Source organism: Gobio gobio, assembly GCF_949357685.1.
Source record: "Gobio gobio genome assembly, chromosome: 25".
NCBI lineage: Eukaryota > Metazoa > Chordata > Actinopteri > Cypriniformes > Gobionidae > Gobio > Gobio gobio.
The window spans coordinates 30,435,212-30,461,532 of NC_137121.1; the positions used below are offsets into that span (position 1 = coordinate 30,435,212).

The following is a 26,321-nucleotide window of genomic DNA, read 5'->3' on the forward strand; positions in this document are numbered from 1 at the left end:
GGTCATCAGTCTGCTTTGACTTGGAAGATGGACAGGGTTTGGCACAGAGTAAAACGGTGCCTTCCCCACCTAAAGCAGTATCCACAGAACAGGTAGTCTACTAGTTCATTAAGTCAATGAAGACTGACCTTTTTAATGAACAGTATATGAAACTATTGCAGCCCTTGGCAACACTGCATAATACATTGTTTTCGTACTCTTCCTAAAAGCAGGTGGAAATTTCTCCTGGATCTAATGTATTTGTTGACAGACTGGCTTGGGCTGTGGCCCAGAATGCAAACTCCGCCTCCTGTTTTGCAAGAACACTCCTGACAGCAGTGTTCCCAATTGATGTGCTTCTTGTGAGCAATCTTCGAGGAACATCCAGGGATTCTGGGTCACCACGCCAGGCTCTTGACAAAATGAAAGTGGAAGCTATCTACAGTAAGTTTCCTGCACTATGGGGTATTATTATGGGTTCAAGCACCAAATTCTGAAACCTTATTGTAATTATTATTATTATTGTTATTATTATTATTAAAAACAATTGATCCATCAGGAGTAAAGTTAGGTTTAAGTGTATTGCTCAGGGCCACAATACAAACTCATAACTGTCTGGGGTTCCATTTTAGTAAAAAGTAAAAAGTAGGGGTGTAATGGTGCACATATTCATTCTGAACTGTTCCGGTGCAGGACTTCTGGAACGGTGCACGTGAGTACCGAATACAGTCTTTAACAGTTAAAAGTCGGCTTGTTTTACATGCAGAACAAACTTCAATCCGAGTAGCCACACGAACATATTAAGTATTCAGTCCATTTTATCACGAAATTCAAACGATAAATGCCATTTTGACAGTCTTTAATGTGACGTGACACAGATTACTGTGTAGACATGTTAGTTCAAGCGGCGGCGCGCAAGAATAAACATGAATGAACATCTGAAGGTATGTTGAGGATACATTACAACTGAAACGTATAATATGTGGTAAACACTCAATCAGTGTTTAAAGCATCTGTGTATAAATTATTATATTTCAACAACGAACTGGAGTAAAAACATAATTTTAGAATTAGATTTACAAGTTAATGCAAAAACTATGAAGTTTGCATACAATGATGTTTGATGTTTGCATACCATGGGTGCTTCTCAATATCCCTCCTCGTTTCCTCGCTCCTCCGTCTTCCATCCTATGACCCGGAAACCGATGGAGCTCAGCCATCTTGTAGGAGATCTCAATTCTCTAATTGCACCACGAGGAGGCGAGGATAGAGGAGTGAGGAGCTTCCTGAGGAGTCATGAGCGAGGATACACAGGTGGATCCTTTGCGGAAGTGTTTTATCGACTAAACGTGACGCATGCATGAATTCTCCTCCCCCTTCATATCGTGCCAGTTTATTCATCATTATTATTATGTTTACATGTACAAGACACAAATGTTTGTCAAATAACAACAACTGACAGTTGCATAATTATATTAAAGCACATGAACGAAACAAATAGAGAAACAAATAGAAACCAATACTATACAATGAATAAAAAGCAGTTAATAACTGGAATTCGTTGTTAATAATAACTGGTAATATTAATTAAAATATGGACAAATGTGGTATTTTGTGGAGGCTGAAGCTCACAATATAAATAGTTATCTCTAATGTTCAAGAATCCCAACTAAATCCAGTGGTGTCATTATTAATTGACGCCGCTTTAAAGTGACGTTAAAGGGAGTGAGGATAAATCATTTCACTTGATTCAATTCCTCCGTCCTCGTGTCTTTTCCTCGTGTCCTTCCCTCACATCCTGAAGGGGCGGAGCTAAGGAGCGAGGAAAGGAAGCTAGGAAAGGAAACGAGGATGCACAAATAAGAATTGGGAAGCACCCAATGTGTTATTTGAGTGTTGATTATTGTATCTAAATAAATATATGGCAACTGAATTAAGGCTGATAGTTTAGGCTCTGTTGTTGTAATATAGTAATGTGCACTTGAATCTTCTAGTTTACAGCATTAGTTTACAGAGATCTTTTTTTTATCCTTAAAGTGATAGTTCACCCAAAATAGATCCCATGATTTACTCACTGTCAAACCATCCTAGGTGTGTATGACATTCTTCTTTTAGACAAATACAATCAGAGTTATATTAATAAATGCCCTGGCTCTTCCCAGGTTTATAATGGCATTGAATTGTTTTTTCTGTTTTGAAGTCCATAAAAGTTAATTTATCCATCATAAAAGTGCATCTATCCATCATAAAAGTGCATCTATTCATCATAAAAGTGCATCTCTCCATCATAAAAGTGCATCTCTCCATCATAAAACTGCTCCACACGGCTCCGGGGGCTAATAAAGTCCTTCTGAAGTGAAGCGATGCGTTTGTGAAACATATCTAAAACTTAACAAACTATAGTCTCTAACTGTAGGGTGCAGGCGTAGCGCAAGTTCCGGTGATTAGCGAGGGAGGATAGAGCAAAAAAAGAAACTTGGTTCTCACGAGAACTAGCTTATTCTTACCAGAGCGTCCTACATCATACGCTGGAACGGCAGTCTCTTGTAAATGCGCATGCCACAGTTAGCGTAAGATTACAGTTTGTAAAGTTTCAAATATGAAAATTTTTCTTAGACAATTCCATTGATTCAGACCTTTATTATGGATAGATGCCCTTTTATAATAGATAGATGGACTTTTATGATGATAGATGCACTTTTATGATGGATAGATGCACTTTTATGATGAATAGACGCACTTTTATGATGGATAGATGCACTTTTATGATGAATAGACGCACTTTTATGATGGATAGATGCACTTTTATGATGAATAGACGCACTTTTATGATGGATGGATGCACTTTTATGGACTTTAAAACACATCAAACATTCACTGCCATTATAAAGCTTGGATTAGCTGGGATATTTGTTTACTGTTTTGACAGTTTATTTGAGGGTTAGGGAGACTTGAGGGCGAGTAAATCATGGGCTAATTTTCAGTTTTGGGTGAACTAACCCTTTAAGAAACTTTTAGTTATAATTTAATTAATTTAAGGACAGACACGGTTTGTTCTGTAAATTACTGTTTATTAAAAAAAGCTGTTTTATTTTATTTTCTCTCCCTTGCTGTACTGAACCGTGATTTCTAAACCGAGTTTTGTAATGAACCATGACTTTTGTGTACCGTTAACACCCCTACTAAACACTAGACCACCCCATGCTGCTGCTGTTTTGTCTAACTTGATTATGTAGTCATTAACTGTGGGCCACCTTGCTTTCTTACAACAGCAGTTTTGTTGTTTCTATTTATTTTTCTCACAGGAGCAACGTTGCAAAAGTGGCCTCATGCGGTGCCCTCCAGCATTGGTGCAGCCATAAATGCCAAACTTACTGAAATTAGAGTGAAGAACAAAACCCAAAAACATCCAGAAACCTTAATGCTCTTTGATGATTGAGTATTGATGATGTATTGTTTTGTTTGTTTTTTCTGAGCAAAGTTAAGTTTGCTAATTTAAGTTGGAACTATGCATTGCTCATGTGGAGTATAATTTTATTTGTTACTTTGTTTTGAAATAAAAGTGTTTCCATTGTAAATTTGTGTCATTGACTGAAATCATATATGATTAGTATATGCAGAGATAATGTAACATTGACTTTAATCATGTATGATAATTATATGTAGAGGTATAGTTATACTACTACTGTAATATAAGGAATTAGGTGGAAACATATAAAGATTCAAGAGCAAGCACACAATTTCCCTATTAAAAACATATGAAATACATATAAATAAAAAAACAAAATAGAAATAAATTTTATATGACTTTAATGTGATTAGCATATGATTCAATATAAGAACTTTATATGATTTGAATATGAATATTATGTATTTTTTACTAATACCATACACTATTGTATACTGTTGACATTTAAAACTCATATAAGATTTTTGCAGTATTCATACATGACCCAAAAAAACCCTACAAGTTTTCTGTGTGATTTTTAGTATGAAATGGGCCATAAACGGTCTGATTTTGTGTATGACATATATGGGACTTATATGAAACACATAAGATAATTCTGGCTGATTTAAGTAAGGAACATATATGGTTGCCATATATGAAATATACAGGTTTTTTTCATATGGGTCAGCCTGTAGACCATTTTAAAATGTTAAATAGCTACACAAATAATATGTTTAGGTTACAAATGCGTCGGTCTCTGAGAAAGAAAAAAAACTGCAGTGATTGATTTTTTATTATTTTCAAATATTATTTGCAAAATAGGCTCAAAATAAAGCGAACGTAGGCTATATACTATTCTTCTTCTGTTCTTATTTAGCTCTGGAACCTGAACGAACTTTTTTTTTTTTTTTTTGCTAAAAGCTTAAAATTCGTTTTTAATCCAGTTAACTAATCAAGTTCAAATATGTCTTATCCTGAGACGCCCTCTAATGGATAGCATTAGCATTACAGAGCCATAATTTCTCAGCCAATGTTAAGTTTTTTCATCTTACAGTTTTTCTCAATCGATTTGACACATTTCTCCAAATAAAGTTGCTCTCAAAATAATTAACACAGCAAACTAAACACTCTTATGTTGGTAAAACATTTCAGTATTCACTGCATAATGAAGCAATGCATTTTATTAATGCATTTATCAAAAATAAATAGTAACATCAAAACTATAAGTGTTTTTTCTATTGATTTGATAAAAAATTCAGCTGTAGATACACTAATAGAATACATGAATGAAAACGCTTCGGTTACTTACGTAACCTCGGTTCCCTGAGAAGAGGGAACGAGTATTGCGTTTGCTTAAACGCTAGAGGGAATTCCTTTCCTCGAGAATATGAAGCACATTTTTATCCTAAAAATTACCATGTAAAACGTTTCGGTTACTAACGTAACCTCGGTTCCCTAAGATGAGGGAACACGTATTGCGTTTTGCTAAAATGCTATGGGGGAATTCCTTTCCTCGAGATATTGAAGCAAATTTTTATCCAAAAATACCATGTACACGCAGTGCAGCTGCACAACTCTCAGCAGGAAGCAGCTGCGTGCTGATTGGCTGTGCCGCTGCAACTCCAGCAACCTATGGCGAGACCGTGGGGCGGGACGGACCAATCAGGTCCTTCCAAATTCCCGCCACAAGGGGCAACAGAATTTGCATAGCCAAGGGTATATAAGACCCACTCTCGCAAGGTTAGTCAGGTTAATCGACTGAAGCGACTCCTGAGCAAGTGAGCAAGCACGGCAAGCAAAACGCAATACTCGTTCCCTCATCTTAGGGAACCGAGGTTACGTTAGTAACCGAAACGTTCCCTTACGAGAGTACTCTCGTTTTGCGTTTTGCTAAAACGCTATGGGGGACCAATGCAAAACGCTGTGCTTGCTTAACAGCTCTAAAGCCGACGGCACCAAACCCAGGCCAACCTAGGTGGGCCCGTAATATGATATCAAGAAGTCCCAAAATTAGCCAGACCTGAGTCAAGCCCTTAATAAGAATGAACACGATATACGTGTAATATAATGTATAGACCGGACATAGTCGGGCCAGGAATAATGAATGGCCAGATAATTCGAGCCGTATAAGGAATGTGCTATGACTTATACAATACTTAACCCAGACCGGACTTTTCGAGCCTTAAGGGGTTAAAACTGTACACAGCAAGAAGCCCAGCCTATAAGGCCGGGACATCTAAATTATAAATCTGATAAAGTGGACGGGGAAGCCCAGCCTGCCGCCACACAGATATCATTTAGAGAAATGCCAGTAGACCAAGCCCACGAAGAGGCCATGCCTCTAGTAGAATGGGCTTTAATGCCTAAAGGGCAGCTGAGATCTTTAGACTCATAAGCCAGCGAGATAGCATCTACTATCCATCGTGACAAGGTCTGCTTTGTAACCGCGCACCCTCGGGTGCGGCCGCCAAAGCATACAAAGAGCTGTTCAGTTGCCTAAGCAGCGGAACGCTCTATGTATATCCTCAGTGCTCTGACAGGACAGAGCAAATTAGCATCTTCTTCATCTATCGGTGATGAAAGTGCTGAGAGTGAAATGACCTGTGCTCTGAACGGAGTTGAAAGCACTTAGGTACATATCCATGTCTTGGTTTGAGGACGACTTGAAGTCGTTTGGCCCAATTCCAGACACGAAGGCGCTCACAGAGAGCGTGTGCAGATCACCCACTCGCTTAACTGACGATCGCCAGCAGAAAAGCGGTCTTTAGTGACAGGAGCTTAAAGCTCACCGAATGCAGAGGCTCAAGTGCAGAGCTCTTCATGACATCCAAGACACTGGACAAGTCCCATATAGGGACTGAAGAGGGGGCGAGGTGGGTGAAGCCTTCTAGCCCCTTTAAGGAAGCGAACAATGTTAGTCCGTTCACTTGAACGTGATACGCTGCTATAGCAGCCACAAAATTTTGAGCGTGGAGGGGGAACGACCCGCGTCCAGAAGCTCTTGTAAAATGTAAGCACTTCTGACACTTCACAATCATGTGGGGTCAGACTTCGCGCTTTACACCAGTCCGAAAAGACTGACCATTTGTCTGAATAGAGCCGCCTGGTCGCGGGGGCTCTAGCTTCAGTAATGGTATTCAATAAATTTTCAGAGAGGTTCTCATGTACCCGCTGATGGGCCAGACATGAAGCGCCCATCGATCGGGACGGGGATGCCAGATCTGCTGTCCCGCCTGCATGAGGAGGTCTCTCCTCAGCGGGACCGGCCACGAATCTGTATCCGACATCTGACTCAGTAGTGAGAACCAAGGTTGATTTCTCCAAAGCGGGGCTATTAAAGCACAGCGCATCTGCTCTCCCTAATCCTCTCTATGACCTGAGGTAACATTGAGATTGGGGAAAAAGCATAAAGAAGAAGGTTGGGCCATTCGTGGGCCAACGCATCCTTGTGCTTGGAGAATTATATTCGGCATTGAGCATAGTCTTGTGAGGCGAAAAGATCCACTTCCAAGATCTCTCCAAGAACTGCCCCAATTGTCTGAATTGCACCTGGACAGCATGTCCGGACCCAAATTCAGAATGCCTGGCACATGAGTCGCTCTCAGCATATTGTGCTCTGCCCATATTAGGACTTCTTACGCCATTATGTGAAGATCGATAATTTTCAGACCGCCTTGGCGATTTATATATGCTACCACCGACCTGCTGTCCGTTCGGACCAGGGCATGGTGGTGCTTTATGTACGGAAGGAAAGCTCTTAGCAATAGCGTGACCGCTTTCATCTCTAGACAGTTTATGTAAAGGCTCCTCTCCGAGTCTGACCAGAGACCGGAGACTGGCCTGCCCTCGTGAAGGGCTCCCCAACCTAGGTTGGATGCATCTGTCGAGATAACTTTCCACTTCGTAACAGTGCCCAAACTCACGCCCGTCTGGTACCAGACGGGATTTTTCCAAGGAGCCAGAGCCAACACACAGCTGTGGTCTACCTTGATTTGAATCGGCCCGAGAGCCATGCGTGAGCTGGAACGCGGCGATTCAGCCAGTGCTGTAGGGGGCGCATGTGCAACAGACCCAGTCTGAGAACTAGCGCCGCCAAGGCCATGAGACCCAGCATCCTCTGAAAGTGTTTGAGAGAAATGTGTGCACCGGACCTGAGGGAAACCGCTCGGTTCTGAACAGAGAGCGTGCGCTGTGACGTCAGTCGCATGCTCATCTGCAGTGAGTCCAATACTGTTCCCAGAAACTAAACTTTCTGTGTGGGAGACAATAAACTCTTTGCCACGTTGATTCTGAGTCCCAAGCATTCTAAATGGTTGAGAAGCCAAGATCTGTGGTTTAACAATTGTATCTCTGACTGAGCTATTCTGAGCCAGTCGTCGAGATAATTGAGAATTCTCATTCCCCGAAGCCTCAGCGGGGTTAGCGCCGCTTCCATGCACTTCGTGCGGGGAGTCAGAGATAGACCAAAAAGGTAGCACCTTGTATTGGTAAACTTTCCCCTCGAAGGCGAATCTTAAGAATGGCCTGTAATGAGGGGCTATTTGTATGTGGAAAAAGGCATCCTTTAGATCCACAGTGAAAACCCAATCACCCGGGCGGATGTGCGCGAGGATTTGTTTCATTCTCAACATTCTGAACGGGCGCTTCATAAGGGCTTTGTTCAGATCTAGAATGGCCTGAGACCACCACCCTTCTTTTGGCACTCAGGCTCAGAATAGCTCACTGGCTCAGACTGGCTCAGAATAGCTCAGTCAGAGATACAGTTGTTAAACCACAGATCTTGGCGAACTGTAGCCATCTCTCTATTAGTGTTACTCGATCTTAGCGCTGCATTTGATACTATCGACCACAACATTCTTTTGAATAGACTCGAAAATTATGTAGGTATTAGTGGAATTGCATTATTATGGTTTAAATCATACCTATGCGACCGTTATCAGTTTGTAGTAGTAAATGAAGATATGTCACACCGATCGCAAGTTCAGTATGGAGTACCACAAGGCTCAGTGCTAGGACCGCTACTCTTCACCCTGTACATGCTACCACTGGGAGATATCATTAGGAAGCATGGCGTTAGTTTTCATTGTTATGCTGACGATACTCAGCTCTATATTTCTTCACGCCCTAAAGAAACTTACCAATTCACAAGATTAACGGAATGCATAGCTGATATAAAACATTGGATGACCGGTAATTTCCTGCAACTCAATTCAGAAAAAACTGAATTTTTAATTATTGGACAAAAAAGCTCCACAAGTAGTAGCCTAGAATACTGTCTAACACTTGATGGCTGTTCTGTCAAGTCCTCGTCGTTAGTGAGGAACCTGGGTGTGCTCTTTGATACCAATCTTTCGTTTGAAAGCCACGTCTCTAGCATCTGTAAAACTGCTTTCTACCATCTTAAAAATATATCTAAATTACAGCACATGCTCTCAATGCAAAATGCTGAACAGTTAGTTCATGCGTTCATGACCTCAAGGCTAGATTATTGTAATGCTCTACTGGGTGGTTGCCCTGCTCGCTTAATAAATAAACTCCAGCTGGTCCAAAACGCAGCAGCTCGAGTTCTTACTAGAACCAGGAAGTATGACCATATTAGCCCAGTTCTGTCAACACTGCACTGGCTGCCTATTAAACATCGCATACATTTTAAAATCTTACTTATTACTTACAAAGCACTAAATGGTTTAGCTCCCCAATACTTGAGCGAGCTCTTTACATATTATACTCCATCACGTCTACTGCGGTCTCAAAATTCTGGCCAGTTGATAATACCGAGAATATCCGAATCAACTGCAGGCGGTCGATCCTTTTCCTATTTAGCTCCAAAACTCTGGAACAGTCTTCCTAACATTGTTCGGGAAGCAGACACACTCTGTCAGTTTAAATCTAGACTAAAAACACATCTCTTTACTGTGGCATACACATAAAACACTTTTTCAATGAAATGATTGTTAGGCTGCATTAACTAGGTCAGCCGGAACCGGGAACACTTCCCATAACACCTGATGTACTCGTTACATCATCAGAAGAATGGCATCTACGCTGATGATAGTCTCTGTTTTATCCCGAGGTTTACTGCAGTCAGCTGGATCCGGGCCGTATCCAGATCAGATGGTGGACCTGCGCCCAGAGAAGACCAACACAGGACCCTGAAGTGTCTGCAGAGACCGTGATTAGACTCCCCCTGCAACTGCCTCATCGACACGGCATCTCAATAAACCCGTCTCCGGCGTGTTGACTGAGATTGTTCGAATATTACAATTAAATAATTCTTAAATCAATATGTCATCCTCAATAAACCCATCTCCGGCGTGTTGCCTCCGATCATTCGAATATTGCACTTTAATAATTATTTAATCAACATCATCCTCAATAAACCCGTCTCCAGCATGTTGCCCCCGGTCCCTCGAATATTCTGATCTATTATGACCTCTGAGCTGTAAAGCTGCCAGAATAATAATAATAATCATACGCTGTTTGTTAATTGGCCAGAGGAGAACTGGCACCCCGACTGAGCCTGGTTTCTCCCAAGGTTTATTTTTCTCCATTAGGTCACCTGATGGGGTTTTGGTTTCCTTGCCACTGTTGCCTCTGGCTTGGCGTGCTCAGTTGGGGACACTAAATTTTTCAAATAAACATCGAAATAAATCTAAATAATAAACTAAATTAACCATTTAAACTAAATTACTGATCGAATTATTGATCTAAAGCCCACACTGTCGCTGTGTGATGGTTGAGATGGGCTGATGACATCAGCGTTTTTTCCGGAGTGGCTATGCGGCTGAATAAAATTATGCTGCATTATTTTCCTGTTTAACACTGTAAAGCTGCTTTGAAACAATCTACTTTGTGAAAAGCGCTATATAAATAAAGTTGACTTGATTTGACTTGACAAGGAAGTAGCGACTGTAAAAGCCTGACTCGCTCTGTGAGAGGTGCACGGTTTCCACCGCTCCCTTAATTTAACAGTTTGATATTTCGGTTCGAAGCACGTGACTCATGTCGCTTCTCACCGCTGTCTCTACCACAGTGCGAAAGCACGGTGGTCTGTGAGCGAACTGTAGCGAGTAACCTTGTTATCGAAGCCAAGGGTTGAATTAATTTGTGGGGCGGGTCACTGAATGACAGGGACCTGTTAGCCCGGATGCATTGTGCTAGTAGCACTGTGAGAGGCGGCGTGCACTGAATGGTGATGCACGCCTTATTGGGTCGCCTTGGAAGTGGCGCTTACCAAGGGGATTGTGTTTGTGTACAGAAGAGCACGTTGCTCACGGGCTCATAAATAGTAAATAGGGAAATAGTGTTCCCAGCCGCCTGAGTGCAGGGGGCCGGAGAACGCAGAATAGCGGCAAACGCTTTGTGTCGCCAGGGAAATGGTGCATGTGTACAGGCGAGCGCGTTTGTTTGCGGGCTCGTCGATTGTAGGAATAATGTTTCCAGCCGCCTGAGTGCAGGGAGCTGGGGAACATAGGGAAGTGCTTGAGTGTAGGGGTACAACTTTGATGTTGGCACCTGCCTACAGATGAACTCGTAACACTGTGTTTAGATAGTGTTACTGTAAAGATGACGCATTCTTGCGGATTAGTCCACGTGCACGTTAGCGGCAGGGCTAATGGATAGCGCGTGCTCTGCAGGCGTGGGTCTACCTAGCCACTAGAAAAACTCTGATTCATTGTAAATAATGTGTGGTGGCGTGCACTGAATAATGGGCGCCACTACATTAGAGTATTCGCGGCGTACGCCAGCGAGCGAATTCACAGAGGTAAACGCATAACAGCGTCAATGTGCAACTGAGCATGTTTGGCCACAGGCTAGTTATTGCAATGTTACATCTCCAGTCACCTGAACTAAGGGAACTGGGAGAATATCAGGTTTATTGAGTGATTTTGTGGCACTGAATTAACAGTGCTTATGCAGGAGTGCACACTATGTAGTGGACACATTACCTACAGTGTTGAACCACTCCAGCCGCCTGAATAGGGGAACTGGGAGAAGTGATATTTGAGGGAAAAAGGCGCAAGCTTGGCAGCCATTTTATGACATCGTTATGCTCTAGACGGAGAGCGCGTGTTATGACGCGCTCTAGTCAGCGAACGCGCGCTGTGCAGAGAGCGCGCGCTGCCATATAAGGCTGTTTACCTTTGGCAGCAAGCGCGCGCTGCAGCGAGAACGGCTGTGACGTAAGCGCGTTCTCGGTATATCCAGCAGCCTGAGTTCGCATGCCTCTCCTCTAGCATTCTCTGCCCGCGGCATATCAGGGCGGCGGGGCGAGAGAGAAGGAAGAGTGAGGAGAGCTTATGTTGAGTTCACTCGTGTGTAGAAGTGCACATCTTCCATCCGCGTGGCGGCAGTATCACATTCTCTGTTAGCGGCCATTTCAGGGCGGCGGAGTAAGAGAAGGAGCGAGTGAAAAGCCCCGTATGCCCGCGGAGCCATTAGCACGGCGGGAATAACATTCTCTGTCCACGGCCATTTAGAGCGGCGGAGGAGAGAGAGGGAGGCGCGTGGAGAGCTCCATATGTCCACGGCGTCATCAGCGCAGCGAGGATATAACCTTCTCGATCCGCGGCGCGTTTCAGCGCGACGGAATGAGAGGAAGGGAGAGCTCTGTATGTCCGCAGTGGGGATATAACGTTCTCTGTCCACTGCCATTTTAGAGCGGTGGGGATGAGAGAGGAAGGAGTGAAACTCTGTATGTCCGCGGCGTCATCAGTGCGGCGGGGAAAACCTTCTCCGTCCGCGGCGCTTCTTAGCGTGACGGAACGAGAGAAAGGGAGAGCTCCGTATGCCCGCGGCGCCATAGAGCGGCGGGGGGTATCACATTCTCTGTCCGCGGCGCATTTCAGCGCGACGGAATGAGAGAAGAGGAGCGCTCCGTCTGTCCTCGGCTTTATTTGAAGCGGCGGAGGACCAATGTTCTCTGTTCGCGGCGTAAACACGCGGCGGGCACGAGAGAAGAGAGGTGGAGAGCTAGAAGCTCTTAGAAGTGCCGTTGGCAGCAACGCACACATCATAAACACACATAAACATAGTATAAAGGATATTTTAACGCCGGATGGCACAGCTGGAACAGCAGGCGGCTGAAGGCGGAGACCAGGTTGGAATCCGTCGTCCTCAGGGCTGCAGGGAATTCCGCTGGGTGCGTGTCGACGGCGGGCTTCGATCCGGAGCTCAACGATTGCAAGTCGCTGAAGAAGAATTAATCTGACTAACCTTGCGAGAGTGGGTCTTATATACCCTTGGCTATGCAAATTCTGTTGCCCCTTGTGGCGGGAATTTGGAAGGACCTGATTGGTCCGTCCCGCCCCAAGGTCTCGCCATAGGTTGCTCCAGTTGCAGCGGCACAGCCAATCAGCACGCAGCTGCTTCCTGCTGAGAGTTGTGCAGCTGCACTGCGTGTACATGGTATTTTTGGATAAAAATTTGCTTCAATATCTCGAGGAAAGGAATTCCCCCATAGCGTTTTAGCAAAACGCAATACGAGAGTACTCTCGTAAGGGAACGCAGTTCATCAGCAGGAAGCAGCTGCGTGCTGATTGGCTGTTCTGCTGCAACTGCAGGAACCTATGGCGAGACCGCTGGACGGGAGGACCAATCAGGTCGCTCTAATATTCCCGCCTCAGGGGGCAGCAAGAATTTGCATAGCCAGGCCGGGCCATAAGGGGTTAACATGTGTCTTTTAGACAGAGAGAAGCCCAGCCTGTAAGGCAGGGATATCCAATTATAAAATCTGATAAGAGTGGACGGAGTGCCCCAGCCTGCCGCCACACAGATATCGTTCAGTGAAATGCCACTGGACCATGCCCATGAAGAGGCCATGCCTCTAGTAGAATGAGCTAAAATGCCTATAGGGCAGCTGAGATTTTTAGACTCGTAAGCCAGAGAGATAGCGTCCACTATCCATCGTGAAAAAGTCTGCTTTGTGCCCGTGCACCCGTGGGTGCGGCCGCCAAAGCACACAAAGAGCTGTTCAGATTGCCTGTAAGCGGCGGAACGCTCTACGTATACTCTCAGCGCTCTAACGGGGCAGAGCAAATTTGCATCCTTCTCGTCTTGCGACGAAGGAAGTGCTGAAAATGAATGACCTGTGCTCTGAACGGAGTAGAGAGCACTTTGGGTACATATCCATGTCTTGGTTTGAGGACGACTTAAGAGTCGTTTGGCCCAAATTCCAGTCAGGAAGCATTCACAAGCGCATGCAGATCACCCACTCGCTTGACTGATGCAAGTGTCAGCAGAAAAAGCGGTCTTGAGTGAAAAGAGCTTTAAGCTAACAGAATGAAGAGGCTTGAATGAAGAGCCTTTCATGGCATCCAGGACCGTGGACAGGTCCCATATAGGGACTGAAGGGGGGCGAGGTGGGTGAAGCCTACTAGCCCCTCTGAGAAAGCGCACAATCAGGTTAGCTTTTTCCCAGTGATTGTCCAGTCACTTGAATGTGATATACTGCTATGGCAGCCACATAAACTTTGAGCGTGGAGGGGGAACGACCCACGTCCAATAGCTCTTGTAAGAAGGTGAGCACTTCTGATATTTCACAAGTATGTGGGATCAGACTTCATGCTTTACACCAGTCAGAAAAAACTGACCATTTGCCTGAGTAGAGCCGCCTGGTCGCGGGAGCTCTAGCTTCAGAAATAATTAATTACATTTATATAGCGCTTTTCTTGGCACTCACTCAAAGCGCTTTTACATAGAAGGGGGGAATCTCCTCAACCACCACCAATGTGCAGCATCCACCTGGATGATGCGACGGCAGCCATATTGCGCCATTACACCCACCACACACCAGCTGATTGGTGGAGAGGAGACTGAGGGATGATACCAATCGTATATATATATGGGGATGATTAGGAGGCCATGATGGACAGGGGCCAATGGGCACAATTTTTTGGCCAGGATGCCGGGGTTACACCCCTACTCTTTATCGAAGGACATCCTGGGATTTTTAATGACCACAGAGAGTCAGGACCTCGGTTTAACGTCTCATCCGAAGGACGGTGCTTGTTACAGTATAGTGTCCCCATCACTATACTGGGGCGTTAGGACCCACACAGACCACAGGGTGAGCACCCCCTGTTGGCCTCACTAACACCTCTACCAGCAGCTACCTAGTTTTCCCAATTTGGTCTCCCATCCAGGTACTAACCAGGCTCAGCCCTGCTTAGCTTCAGTGGGAAACCAGTCTCTGGCTACAGGGTGATATGGCTGCTGGCTGCTGGCTAAATAGTGTTTAACACACTTTCAGAGATGTTCTCTTGTACCCGTTGATGGGCCAGATATGGAGTACCCATAGATTGGGACGAGGATGCCAGATCTACCGTTTTGCCTGCATGAGGAGGTCTCTCCTCAGCGGAATTGGCCACGGGGCTGTGTCTGACATCTGACTCAGCTGTGAGAACCATAGCTGATTTCTCCAGAGCGGGGCTATTAAAAGCACAGCGCATTTGCTCTCCCTGATCCTCTCAATGACCTGGGGTAACATTGAGATAGGGGGAAAAGCATAAAGAGGAAGGCTGGGCCAGTTGTGGGCCAGCGCATCCTTGTGCTTGGAGAAATATATTGGGCAATGAGCATTGTCTTCTGAGGCGAAAAGATCTATCTTTGCCTCGCCAAACGTGCTCCAAATTATCTGAATCGTTTGTGAGTGCAGAGACCATTCTGCTGGGGAAATGTTGCCTCTGGACAGCATGTCCGGACCCTGATTCAGAACACCTGGCACATGAGCCGCTCTCAGTGAGCTCAGGTTGTGCTTTGCCCATATAAGTAGTTATTTCGCCATCGTGTGCAGACCGAGAGATCTCAGGCCGCCATGGCGATTTATATAGGCTACCACCGACATGTTGTCCGTTCGGACCAGGACGTGTTGGTGTTTATGTACGGAAGGAAAGCTCTCAGCGATAGTAGGACCGCTTTCATCTCCAGACAGTTTATGTGTAGGCTCTTTCCCGAGTCTGACCAGAGACCGGACACTGGCCTGCCCTCGTGAAGGGCTCCACAACCTAGGTTGGATGCATCTGTTGAGATAACTTTCCACTTTGTAACAGTGTCCAAACTCACGCCCGTCTGATACCAGACGGGACTTTTCCAAGGAGCCAGAGCTAATATGCAGCTGTGGTCGACCTTGATTCATAATAGGCCCAAAAGCCGTGCGTGAGCTTGAATGCGGCAATTCAGCCAGCGCTGAAGGGGGCGCATGTGTAACAGACCCAGTCTGAGAACTGGCGCAGCCGAGGCCATGAGACCTAACATCCTCTGAAAACATTTGAGAGGAGTGTATACACCGGTCTTGAAAGAGGCTGCTCGGCTCTGAACAGAGAGCGCGCGCTGTGACGTCAGTCGTGCGCTTATCTGTAGTGAGTTTAACACTGTTCCCAGAAACGGAACGTTCTGTGTGGGAGACAATGAGCTCTTTGCCACATTGATCCTGAGGCCCAAGCATTTCAAATGGTTGAGAAGCCAATATCTGTGGGTTAGCAACTGATCTCTGACTGCGCTACTATGAGCCAATCGTCAAGATAGTTGAGAATTTGCATTCCCCGTAGTCTCAGCGGGGTTAATGCCGCGTCTATGCACTTCGTAAACGTGCGGGGCGCCAGAGATAGACCAAAGGGTAGCACTTTGTATTGTAAGGCTTTCCCCTCGAAGGCAAATCTCAAGAATGGCCTGTGATGAGGGGCTATTTGGTTATGGAAATAAGCATCCTCTAGGTCTACAGTCAAAAACCAATCTCCTGGGCGAAAGTGCGAGAGGATTTGTTTCATTTTTAGCATTCTGAAGGGGCGCTTCATGAGGGCTTAGTTCAGATGCCTGAGATATAGAATTGGTCTGAGACCAAGTAGCGACTGTAAAAGCCTGACTCGCACTGTGAGTGGATGAGAGGAGTGATGAGATAGTTAGCAGACTATCATCACTCAATGGCTGGTTGTCTAAGTGGTGTACGCAAAATAACATAGGGTTCATAGACAATTGGAAAAGTTTTTGGGGCAGACCTGACCTGTTGAAGAAGGATGGCATCCATCCCTCCTGGTGTGGTTCCGCTCTTCTCTCTAGTAATTTGACACATAGTCTTAGAGCTAAACCTTGACTCACTAGGGCCCAGGTCAGGAAGCAGACAAACTGGCTAAACTGACCGTCTGCTAGCTCTCACGTCACCGGAGTCAGATAAATCCCAGCACATAGAGACTCTTTCACTTTATCATGTTTTTTATATTATCATGTAGAGACTGTGTCTGTTCCCCGAATTAGTAAATACAAAAAAACATCAAAACCATTCAACAGTAAAAATTTTATTGATGTCCAACAAATAAACAACAGATATAATACAGATGAACAATTGATAAAGCGTGGGTTGCTGAATATTCGATCCCTTTCCCCAAAAGCGCTGTGTTAACGATATCGTTTCAGATAATAATCTAGATGTGCTGTGTTTGACAGAAACCTGGCTAAAACCTGACGATTACATTACTTTAAATGAGTCCACACCCCAAGATTATTGTTATAAACATGATCCGCGTCTGAAAGGTAAAGGGGGAGGGGTTGCTGTAATTTAATATAATATCTTCAGTATTACTGTCTAGTTTCAAATATAATTCCTTCGCAGTTTTGGTGCTTTATGTAACGTTATGTAGTGTACATGATAAAACCCGTTTAACATTTGTGTTAACTACTGTATACAGGCCACCAGGGCGCAATACAGACTTTATCAAAGAATTTGCTGATTTTCTATCAGAGTTAGTACTGGCCGTAGATAAAGTACTAATTGTTGGTGATTTTAATATCCATGTAGACAACGAAAAAGACGCATTGGGATTAGCAGTTAAAGACATTCTAAACTCTATTGGACTATTGGAGTTAGGCAACATGTGTCAGGACCCACTCATCGCCATAATCATACTTTAGACCTAATATTGTCATATGGAATAAATGTTGATACCGTTGAAATTCTGCAGCAGAGCGATGACATCTCAGATCATTACCTAGTATCATGTATACTTAATTTAGCTAAGGTTGCAAAGCCGCCCCCTCGCTTCAAAAATGTCAGGACAATCACTGCCGCCACTAAAGATTGCTTTTTAAATAATCTTCCTCATCAGTATCATTTCCTCAGCATCCAAGATAGCTTAGAAGAACTCGATGTTGCAACAGAAACTATTGACTCTCTCTTTTCCAGTACTTTAGACACAGTTGCTACCCTGCGCTTAAAGAAGATTAAAGAAAATAGTCCAACTCTGTGGTACAACGAGCTCACTCGGGCCCTTAAAACAGCAGCCAGAAAAATGGAGCGCAGCTGGAAGAAAACAAAACTAGAGGTCTTTCGTAATTTGTGGAAAGAGCACATGATCGCATACAGACAGTACGTAAAAACTGCTAGATCTGCTTATTTCTCAACTCTCTTGGAAGAAAACAAACACAACCCTAGGTATTTATTCAATACAGTAGCTAAATTAACCAAAAATAAAGCTTCAACTTCTGATGTTTGTAAACAGCACAGCAGTAATGACTTTATGAACTTCTTTACATGTTCTTTACAAGATTGATAATATTAGGAAGAAAATTTTAACCATGCAGCCGTCTACTACAGTATCACATCAGACATAGCATTGTAGTGTCACTGAGGAAAAAGTAAACTCATTCACTGCTATAGGAGAAGAACAATTGGCTAAACTCGTTAAATCATCAAAATCAACAACATGTATGCTTGACCCTGTACCGACTAGGCTATTAAAAGAGATGCTACCAGAGGTCATAGATCCTCTTCTTAATATCATTAATTGATCTTTGTCATTAGGATATGTACCGAAAACTTTTAAGTTTGCTATTATTAAACCACTTATTAAAAAAACGCAACTTGATCCTACAGAATTAGTCAATTATAGGCCATTCTTAAATCTACCCCGGCTGAGCCTGGTTTCTCCCAAGGTTTATTTTTCTCCATTTGGTCACCTGATGGGGTTTTGGTTCCTTGCCACTGTTGCCTCTGGCTTGGCTTGCTCAGTTGGTGACACTAAATTGTTCTAAATTTTTCAACTAAATATCCAAATAAATCTAATTATGAAACTAAATTAACCATATAAACTAAATTACTGATCTAATTACTGATCTAAAGCCCACACTGTCACTGTATGATAATTGAAATGAACTGATGACATAACCGTTTTAAGGTTGGCTTGACTTGACTTGACTTGTGAGGGGTGCATGGCTTCCACCTCTCCCTTTATTAACAGTTTTGATATTTCGGTTCGAAGCATGTGACTCATGTTGCTTCTCACCATTGTCTCTACCACGGTGCGAAAGCACGGCGGTCTGCGAGCGAACTGTAGCGAGTAATCTTGTTTTATTATGTTCAACACCCATGTCGAAATGCCGGGAATAGCCTGCCAGGCCTCAGCTTGCGAAGCCAGGGGTTGAATTAATTTGTGGGGCGGGTCACTGAGTAACAGGGACCTGGTAGCCCGGTTGCATTGTGCTAGTGGCACTGTGAGAGGCGGCGTGCACTGAATGGTGGCCGCGCTTTATTTGGGTCGCCGTGGGAGTGGCGCTTACCAAGGAGATTGTGTTTGTGTATAGGTGAGCGCGTTTGTTCACAGGCGTTCCCCGTAGCATCTTTCCGACACAGCGTCTCGTTCCCTGTTCTCAGGGAACAGAGGTTACATACATAACCCAGACGTTTTCTCAGTCCCAACGTGCCATACATGTAGATGTCTAAATGTAAAAAAAAATTAAAATGCTAAATGTTTTTCATGCACTGTAAAAAAAAGATATGAAATAAGTCATGGCATATGTTTTTACATTACTTTAACAAATAAAAGTTATGTAAAGGTCCCATGTTAGTAACTTTAGTAAATTATGGACAGTGTTGGGAATAACGGCGTTATAGATAAACGGCGTTACTAACGGAATTACTTTTTTCAGTAACGAGTAATCAAACAAATTACTATTTCTTCCGTTACAACGCCGTTAGCGTTACTGAGGAAAAAAATGCGGCGTTACTATAATTGAGCTCATTGAAGCGGTTTTCATCCGAACAGGCTCTCTCTCAGTCGGACCTGCAACGCGCGTATGTGTGTGTGTGCGCGCGCTAGCCATGCGTGTTGGGGGTTGGGTTGGGTGCTACACATAACTGATGATGATTGGTGGGCGGGAGACAAGGTTGAGGTTGATAGGTTGAGTTCACACACACACCTTTGACGCACACGCATATGCACAGTCAGCGATGGCAGTCCAACGACTTCAATGGTAGCTTTCACAAACTGGAAGTATAAACGGTACTTTTCCCTCGTTGAGGTGAAAGGTAAGAATGTTTATGTAACGTGCAGCTTATGCCCAGGAAGAAAGAGTCTATCCACGTCGGTGGCAAGTAATTCCATTTCTAATCTAATGAAGCCTCACGTCATCACAGCCACAACATTAGTGGCTAAAAACCCAGGTGATAACGTGAGCTCCTCTACCAGAGGAGTAGTAAAGAAGTACTGATACTTTTTACACAATATTTACACTATAGTAGGTCTACTGATAATATTTACAATAATATATTGAATTTGATAGGTGTCACAATGTCCCACAGCAACATTACAATAGTGTACATTAATGTACAATGTTTTATAATAATAATTTATTCTATTTAGTGTCCAATTCATTCATTTAACATATTTAATATTGGGGGCATCCAAGTTATTTGACATATTTGAACATTTGAAGAAAAAAAAAAGTAACACATTAGTTACTTTCCCTGGTAATTAGTTACTTTTATAATGATGTAACTCAGTTACTAACTCAGTTACTATTTGTAAGAAGTAACTAGTAACTATAACTAATTACTTTTTTAAAGTAACGTGCCCAACACTGATTATGGATCAGCGCTGACTCGAGACGCGAACCGTTTAGAACGATTCAGTCCGATTTGGTGAACTGGTTCGGTTCACTAAAAAGAACCGATTCAAATGAATGATTCGTTCGCGAACCGGACATCACGGAGACGGAGCGATTGCTAACAAATTATTTATAGTAACTACTGAGTTGTGAGAGCGCTGTCTGTCAGCGCGAGTTTATTGTGTTTGTATCTGAGAGTTCTGAATAAACACGAGTCCCAGTCACGCCGAGTCCGTCTTCATCATTATTCTACCAACTTTAATGTTAGTTTTAATGTAGTTTAAGTTTAAAAATGTGTATAGCCTATTAGATTATTCTTAATTTAAAATAGCAACATAACTTAAGTTTTTAAGTTGGAAAAAGTGGACATTTTTTACAGTGTAGTTTTATAGGTTGTTGTTTGCTATTTTTAAACTTTGAACTAGGAACTGCTGTGTTATTTTTTTGTCCTGGTAATTTGCTGTGCGGTTTTCATACTCTTCGCCCTCCCTGTTTTATGAAGGGACACCCCTTTGAACATGTCTGGCCTCGCCCCTGACTGAGACTATAGCTGTTTTCACATTCCTGTGTCAGACTGAAGAGGGTTTTTGCTTGTTTTGACAAGATCAAGTAACTTGAAAGTGAGTACAAGTTATGTCTTTACATTTATAATGTATTTTGTAATTGTTTTTTGTTTTAAATTCATTGTGCCATAATCATAATATGTTTACTTCTGTTTTTCTTTAAAACCTACAATTATTATGTAGTGCAATAACATTTAAGTATCTGGGGTATTTTGATTCAGTATAAAAGTATTTTGGAGTGTTTACCCACCAAGCTACATAAGTACCAGTTATATAAGCTTTTAAATACAAAGACACAAAGTGCACATATGCTGGGAAGCCTAAGACAAAGTCAACAGAAAAGTCTAAGACAAAGTCAACAGAAAAGTTCTTGATTACACCATATAAAATGTTTAGGTATGAAGGGCAATTTTTAGCTGATAATGCAGTGGAAAGCTCGAAATGAAAGGAGATTTCACAATGAACTTCCTGTTGCTTTATTTGATTGTGAAAGTAACTTTGGTTTACTGGTTTGTAGAGACAAGGTAGTCTTATTTTAACATGCGGTATTGAAGTAGTTTTCAATGATACTTAATTTTCTTCGATTATTTTGTGGAATACCTTTCATTGGAAACATTTATAATGGCAAGAACAGCGGTTCTAACAAGAATGCGGAAATGGTCCACATTGGTTTGATTTCACTTCTCCTTTCATTTTAATACATATGAGGAATAGATGCCATAAAACTTTCTACGTTTTCGACATGTATTATTGCCTTCATTTTCAACTGAAGTTTGTTTTTCCATGATTTCATTTGTTTAAATTTCTTCATTCAATGTGCACAAATCATTATTATTATTATTATTATTATATTATAAATCATAATTATTATTACAGTTAAAACAATTTTTTTTAAAGCTAATTAAACCTGTTTTGATGCCTGTATGTGTAAAACTGTGTACCCTATGAACCTCGGTTAGCTGTCAGTTGAAAAATTGTTATGTGAAAATATAGCCAATCATTGATCCTAAATTAAGGTAAGTTTGTAGAAAAGCAATGGAGGAGTAGGTTTAAAAGTAATCTGATAAACATTTAATATCTGGAGCAAAAAAAACTCTAGTTATTTTCACTTAGAGGGAACTAGGTCTAGTTGTCACATGGGGAAGTTATCATGATGCTTTCAGTATTTCCACTACTATACGTTTTTGAGTCCAAAGTCCAAATTCATAAAAACACATTTAAAACACATCATATTTTAGTAAAAGTCAAGTTTTTTTCTTTTTATCTCTTCCATTTTTGTTTCACAAATTGGTTTGAGTTTAATTTTTACTGGTTTACATTTTTGCTGAATTACCAGTTAAATAATCTGTACTGGATTTATTTGCTTTAGAGCTTATTTTATATTTCGAATTCGAAATGAAGCTTTTTTCACAATTCAGTGTCAATAAATCGTAGATTTACATCATGCTTGACATCATGCATCACTTAACCTTGTATTTTGTCAACCTTGTAAATGTATTTTATTCCCAGCTGCAATGGACATCATAGAACCAATCCTGGCCATTGCAGAAAAACTGTACGCCCTGTGTGGGGAGGTGCAGGCCAACAAGAAGCGCTGCAAGCGTTTAGCTGACCGCGTATCTACTCTGGTTGAGCTGGTGGAAGCTGTAAAGGTTCATGGCTTTGGGACTGTCACTAAGCCTGAACAGGTTAAAAATGGACTTAAACAACTTAAACTCACTCTGGAGTCAGCATTGACGGTAGTAATGAAATACACTTCCTTCAGCTATTTGAAACGCATCACGAAAGCATATGAGCTCGGCGAGGAGTTCAGCAGTCTAAATGAAAGGCTGAACGATGCGGCTCAGTTACTTTCTCTAGCGCTTCAGGTCGACCACAGAGAGAGTATAGAGAAAGTGTTTCAAGAAGCAACAAGGCGACGGGAAGATGAAGAAGACAGGCAGAGTGACTCGGAGGAACTTCGGAATTGTAAGTTATAGTTTACTTAAAGTTAAGTATGGATTTGAATTGGAATAAAAACGCTACTTTGTAGGATTACAACCATGTATTACAGGGTATGCATTTTCTTTCTTTAGTGCTGCAGTCTTTAGCCCAGGAGAGCAAAGGAATGAACACGACAGTTGACGCTGTGCGAAAGACAGTTGACCAAACACAAAGAGATATGCAGGACATTAAGGACATCCTGCTGGAGTCATGTAAGTACAAACAAGTGGGTCAATAAGATTGTCTGCAAAAAAGTAAGAAATTATATATATATGTTTTGGATGTGCTCTTCACATAACAACACGCTGAAACACGGCAACTAAACCCAAAGAATTCACAACATTTTATTACAATAGTGTTCTCATTATAATTTTATTTAGCCTATATGATAGACTTCTGCTGCACTGTAAGAAAAAATACACCATATCTACTCAATAAAAATGAGGCAACAGATTACAAGCAATATTATTAATTAAATTTCACAAGGTTTGGTATTGAGTAAATATTAATTAAATGAGACCCTTAATAGTTATACATTTAATATTAGTAGATTTGAATAGAAAACGGTACAGAATTAATTATAACCTAAACAAAAATATTGAGTTGATTTGAAAAAGATAAACTCCCTAATGTGTAAATAGTACTAATAAAAATTAATTAGATTCTACATATCATAATTGAGTAATCATCATCTACATTAATCTGCACACTGATTTGAATTTAATCAATGCAATTAATTAAATCTAAATATTCCTTTCTTATAAAAATGGCCCAGAAAATACAGAATTTAAATACTCAAGAATTTTAGAAAGCAAAGATAAAGTGACTTCAGGTGTTGTTAGTTCCTTGTTGATGACTAAATCAGAAGTCTAGAATCTGATGTTGTGCTTTTGAGTTTTATGTTCTTGTTTGGCAAATAAGAATTTGTTTATATACTATGACCTTGTGAATCTGCTGTATTGACACCAATAGCAATAAAAAAATCACAAAGATGAAAAAAAAAGCAGTTGCACATTGTTTTGAGAAAATATTTCTCATTGTCACACACAGACATCAAGATTTTGCATATGAATCACAACAACGGTGACGGTGACAATCAAGCATGAGTTTTGTACTTTGAAGCTACCCATCATGCATTGCAGCATTAAGTTTTTTTTGTTATGATTGTCACCGTTGTTGTGAATCATATGCAAAATCTTGATCTCTGTGTGTGACTATGTAAAATATTTTCTCAAAACAATGTGCAACTGCTGTTTTATCATCTGGATAAGTGATTATTTTATTGCTAATAGTCCCGATACAGTAGATTCTCAAGGTTATTGTATATAAACAAATTATTGTTTGCCAAACAAGAACATAAAACTCAAAAGCACAACATCAGATTCTAGATTTCTGATGATTTAGTCATCATCAAGGAGCTGACAACACCTGAAGTCACTTTATCTTTGCTTTCTCAGCCATAACTATTGTGTTTCACACACACAGTTACAGCAGCCAAAGAAAAGCGATCACAAATACAGGGACCAAGAGCCCAACTAAAGCAAACGCTTCCCACCACAATGGTGACTTCAAATGAAACATAAACATCAACATCTAAACCTCTGTTAATTCTCAGTAAGAGCTTCTGTAGACGTCTGACAGAAATAGTCAAAGTGTGTCTTATGTCTGTGATTGAGGGCAGCACCAGTGTCTCAGTGGGAAACACTGTCTCCTCACAGCAAGAAGATTCTGGATTGAATCCCACGATTCTCTCACGATCCAAAGATGTGTGAATTACAGATGATAAGTTGTCTAAAGTTTCTAAAGGTGTGAGCTAAGTTTCTTTTATTTCATGATTTCTGGACAAACACACACTGTCTGTGAGTTGCTTTGCAATTACAAATGGAAAATATGTCCATAATTTGAACTAGTTTTTAACCTTGAGGTTCCATGAACGTCTATATCAGACGTGCAGAGCACGTCAAAAACAGACGTCATAAAAACTTTCATTCTGGCTCCTCAGTGGACGTCTTTTCAACGTACGCCTTTGCTCAGTGGGTACATGCGTTCTTCTTACTAGCCCAGTGATAACAAAATAAGTTTTCTTACCTAAGTCAACCAGTTAAATTTAGCAAGATGAGCAATGTAGAAGAAAACGAACATTCACTGTCTGTAGCCTAACGTTACTCTCTTGAAATGTCTGATAGGCCAGCTGACTTAAAAAAAAAAAAAAGGCGCACTTTCACAGGAAGTGCTTTTCAATTTAAATTTGCCCGATTACATTAATTTGAATTCACTCAATATTCTCTCCATTTGGGATTAGGTAAATATAATGCTTAAGTTTTATTTAACTACAATGGGTAGATTTTATTCCAACCATTTTTATTTGAAATTTAATTAAATATTTGCCTCAAAATCATAAACACTATTATATTGAATACATTTTAACCAAAAACATTAATTCAAATCTACATGACCACAGAATCATTTCTTACAGTGTGCACATTTTCCTTTTCAAAGTGTTTCCAAGCTATTCAAAACCATCAGTGCACATTTGAAGAGTCTGAGCTGAAGGAAATTATCCATTATTTATTATTATATATTTATTCTTATCGGGTCGATAACGTTAACAAGACTTACATATAATTTATGGAGAGTAAATTTAAATGCATATTTGGCATGCTGTCCGGGGGGAGGGCTTTGAGCTCGGAATTTGGCCCGAACCCAGAGTACCCCCCAAAAGCTAAAGAGCATAGGACAGCCGCCTGGTTGCTTGCCTCGTGAGGGGAAGTTTGCCTGAAAGAAAAATGGAAAAATAGAACATGGGATAAATATCAATGAAAACAACTCCTTACTGCGTGGAAACTTTCCACTTTCTCATTGCGTGGAAACTTTCCACTTCCTCGCTGCGTGGACACTTTCCACTTTCTCACTGCGTTGAAACTATCCACTACCTCGCTGCATGGAAACTTTCCACTTTCTCACTGCATGGAGACTATCCACTTTCTCACTGCATGGAACTTTCCACTTTCTCACTGCCTGGAAACTTTCCACTTTCTCACTGCGTGGAAAACTATCCACTTTCTCACTGCGTGGAAACTACTTCTCACTGTGTGGAAACTATCCACTTCTCACTGCGTGAAAAACTATTCACTTTCTTTCTCACTGCGTGGAAACTTTTCTACTGACTTACTGCGTGGAAAACTGTCCACTCACTGCGTGGATACTTTCCACTGACTCACTGCGTGGAAACTTTCCAATGACTCGCTGCGTGGATACTTTCCACTGACTCACTGCGTGGAAACTTTCCAATGACTCACTGCGTGGAAACTTTCCAATGACTCGCTGCGTGGAAACTTTCCGCTGACTCAGATTTGGAAACTGAAACAGATTTGGCAGATTTGCAAATTTGTTTCCTCTGGAAAGCGTCAAATGCATCTATTCACAGTGTGTTTTTGCAGCGGTGAGTAATGTAGCCAATCACAGATAGGACT

General features: G+C 41.9%; 1 protein-coding gene across 3 annotated transcripts in view; it reads left to right on the forward strand.

Moving 5' to 3' along the window:
* The window catches only part of LOC307121195 (mixed lineage kinase domain-like protein), a 64,054-nt gene that overhangs the window by 17,066 nt on the left and 20,667 nt on the right, over positions 1 to 26,321 (forward strand). The window contains exons 2-4 of one of the 3 annotated variants that reach the window (XM_079808687.1): positions 20,805 to 20,922; positions 22,375 to 22,833; positions 22,941 to 23,060. In XM_079808687.1, the coding sequence (XP_079664813.1) occupies positions 22,380 to 22,833; positions 22,941 to 23,060 (574 nt within the window). In that variant the 5' untranslated portion in view covers positions 20,805 to 20,922; positions 22,375 to 22,379. Of the gene's footprint in view, positions 1 to 20,600; positions 20,923 to 22,374; positions 22,834 to 22,940; positions 23,061 to 26,321 lie in introns of those variants that run through there. The other 2 variants (XM_079808688.1, XM_079808689.1) reach the window with 2 other exon arrangements.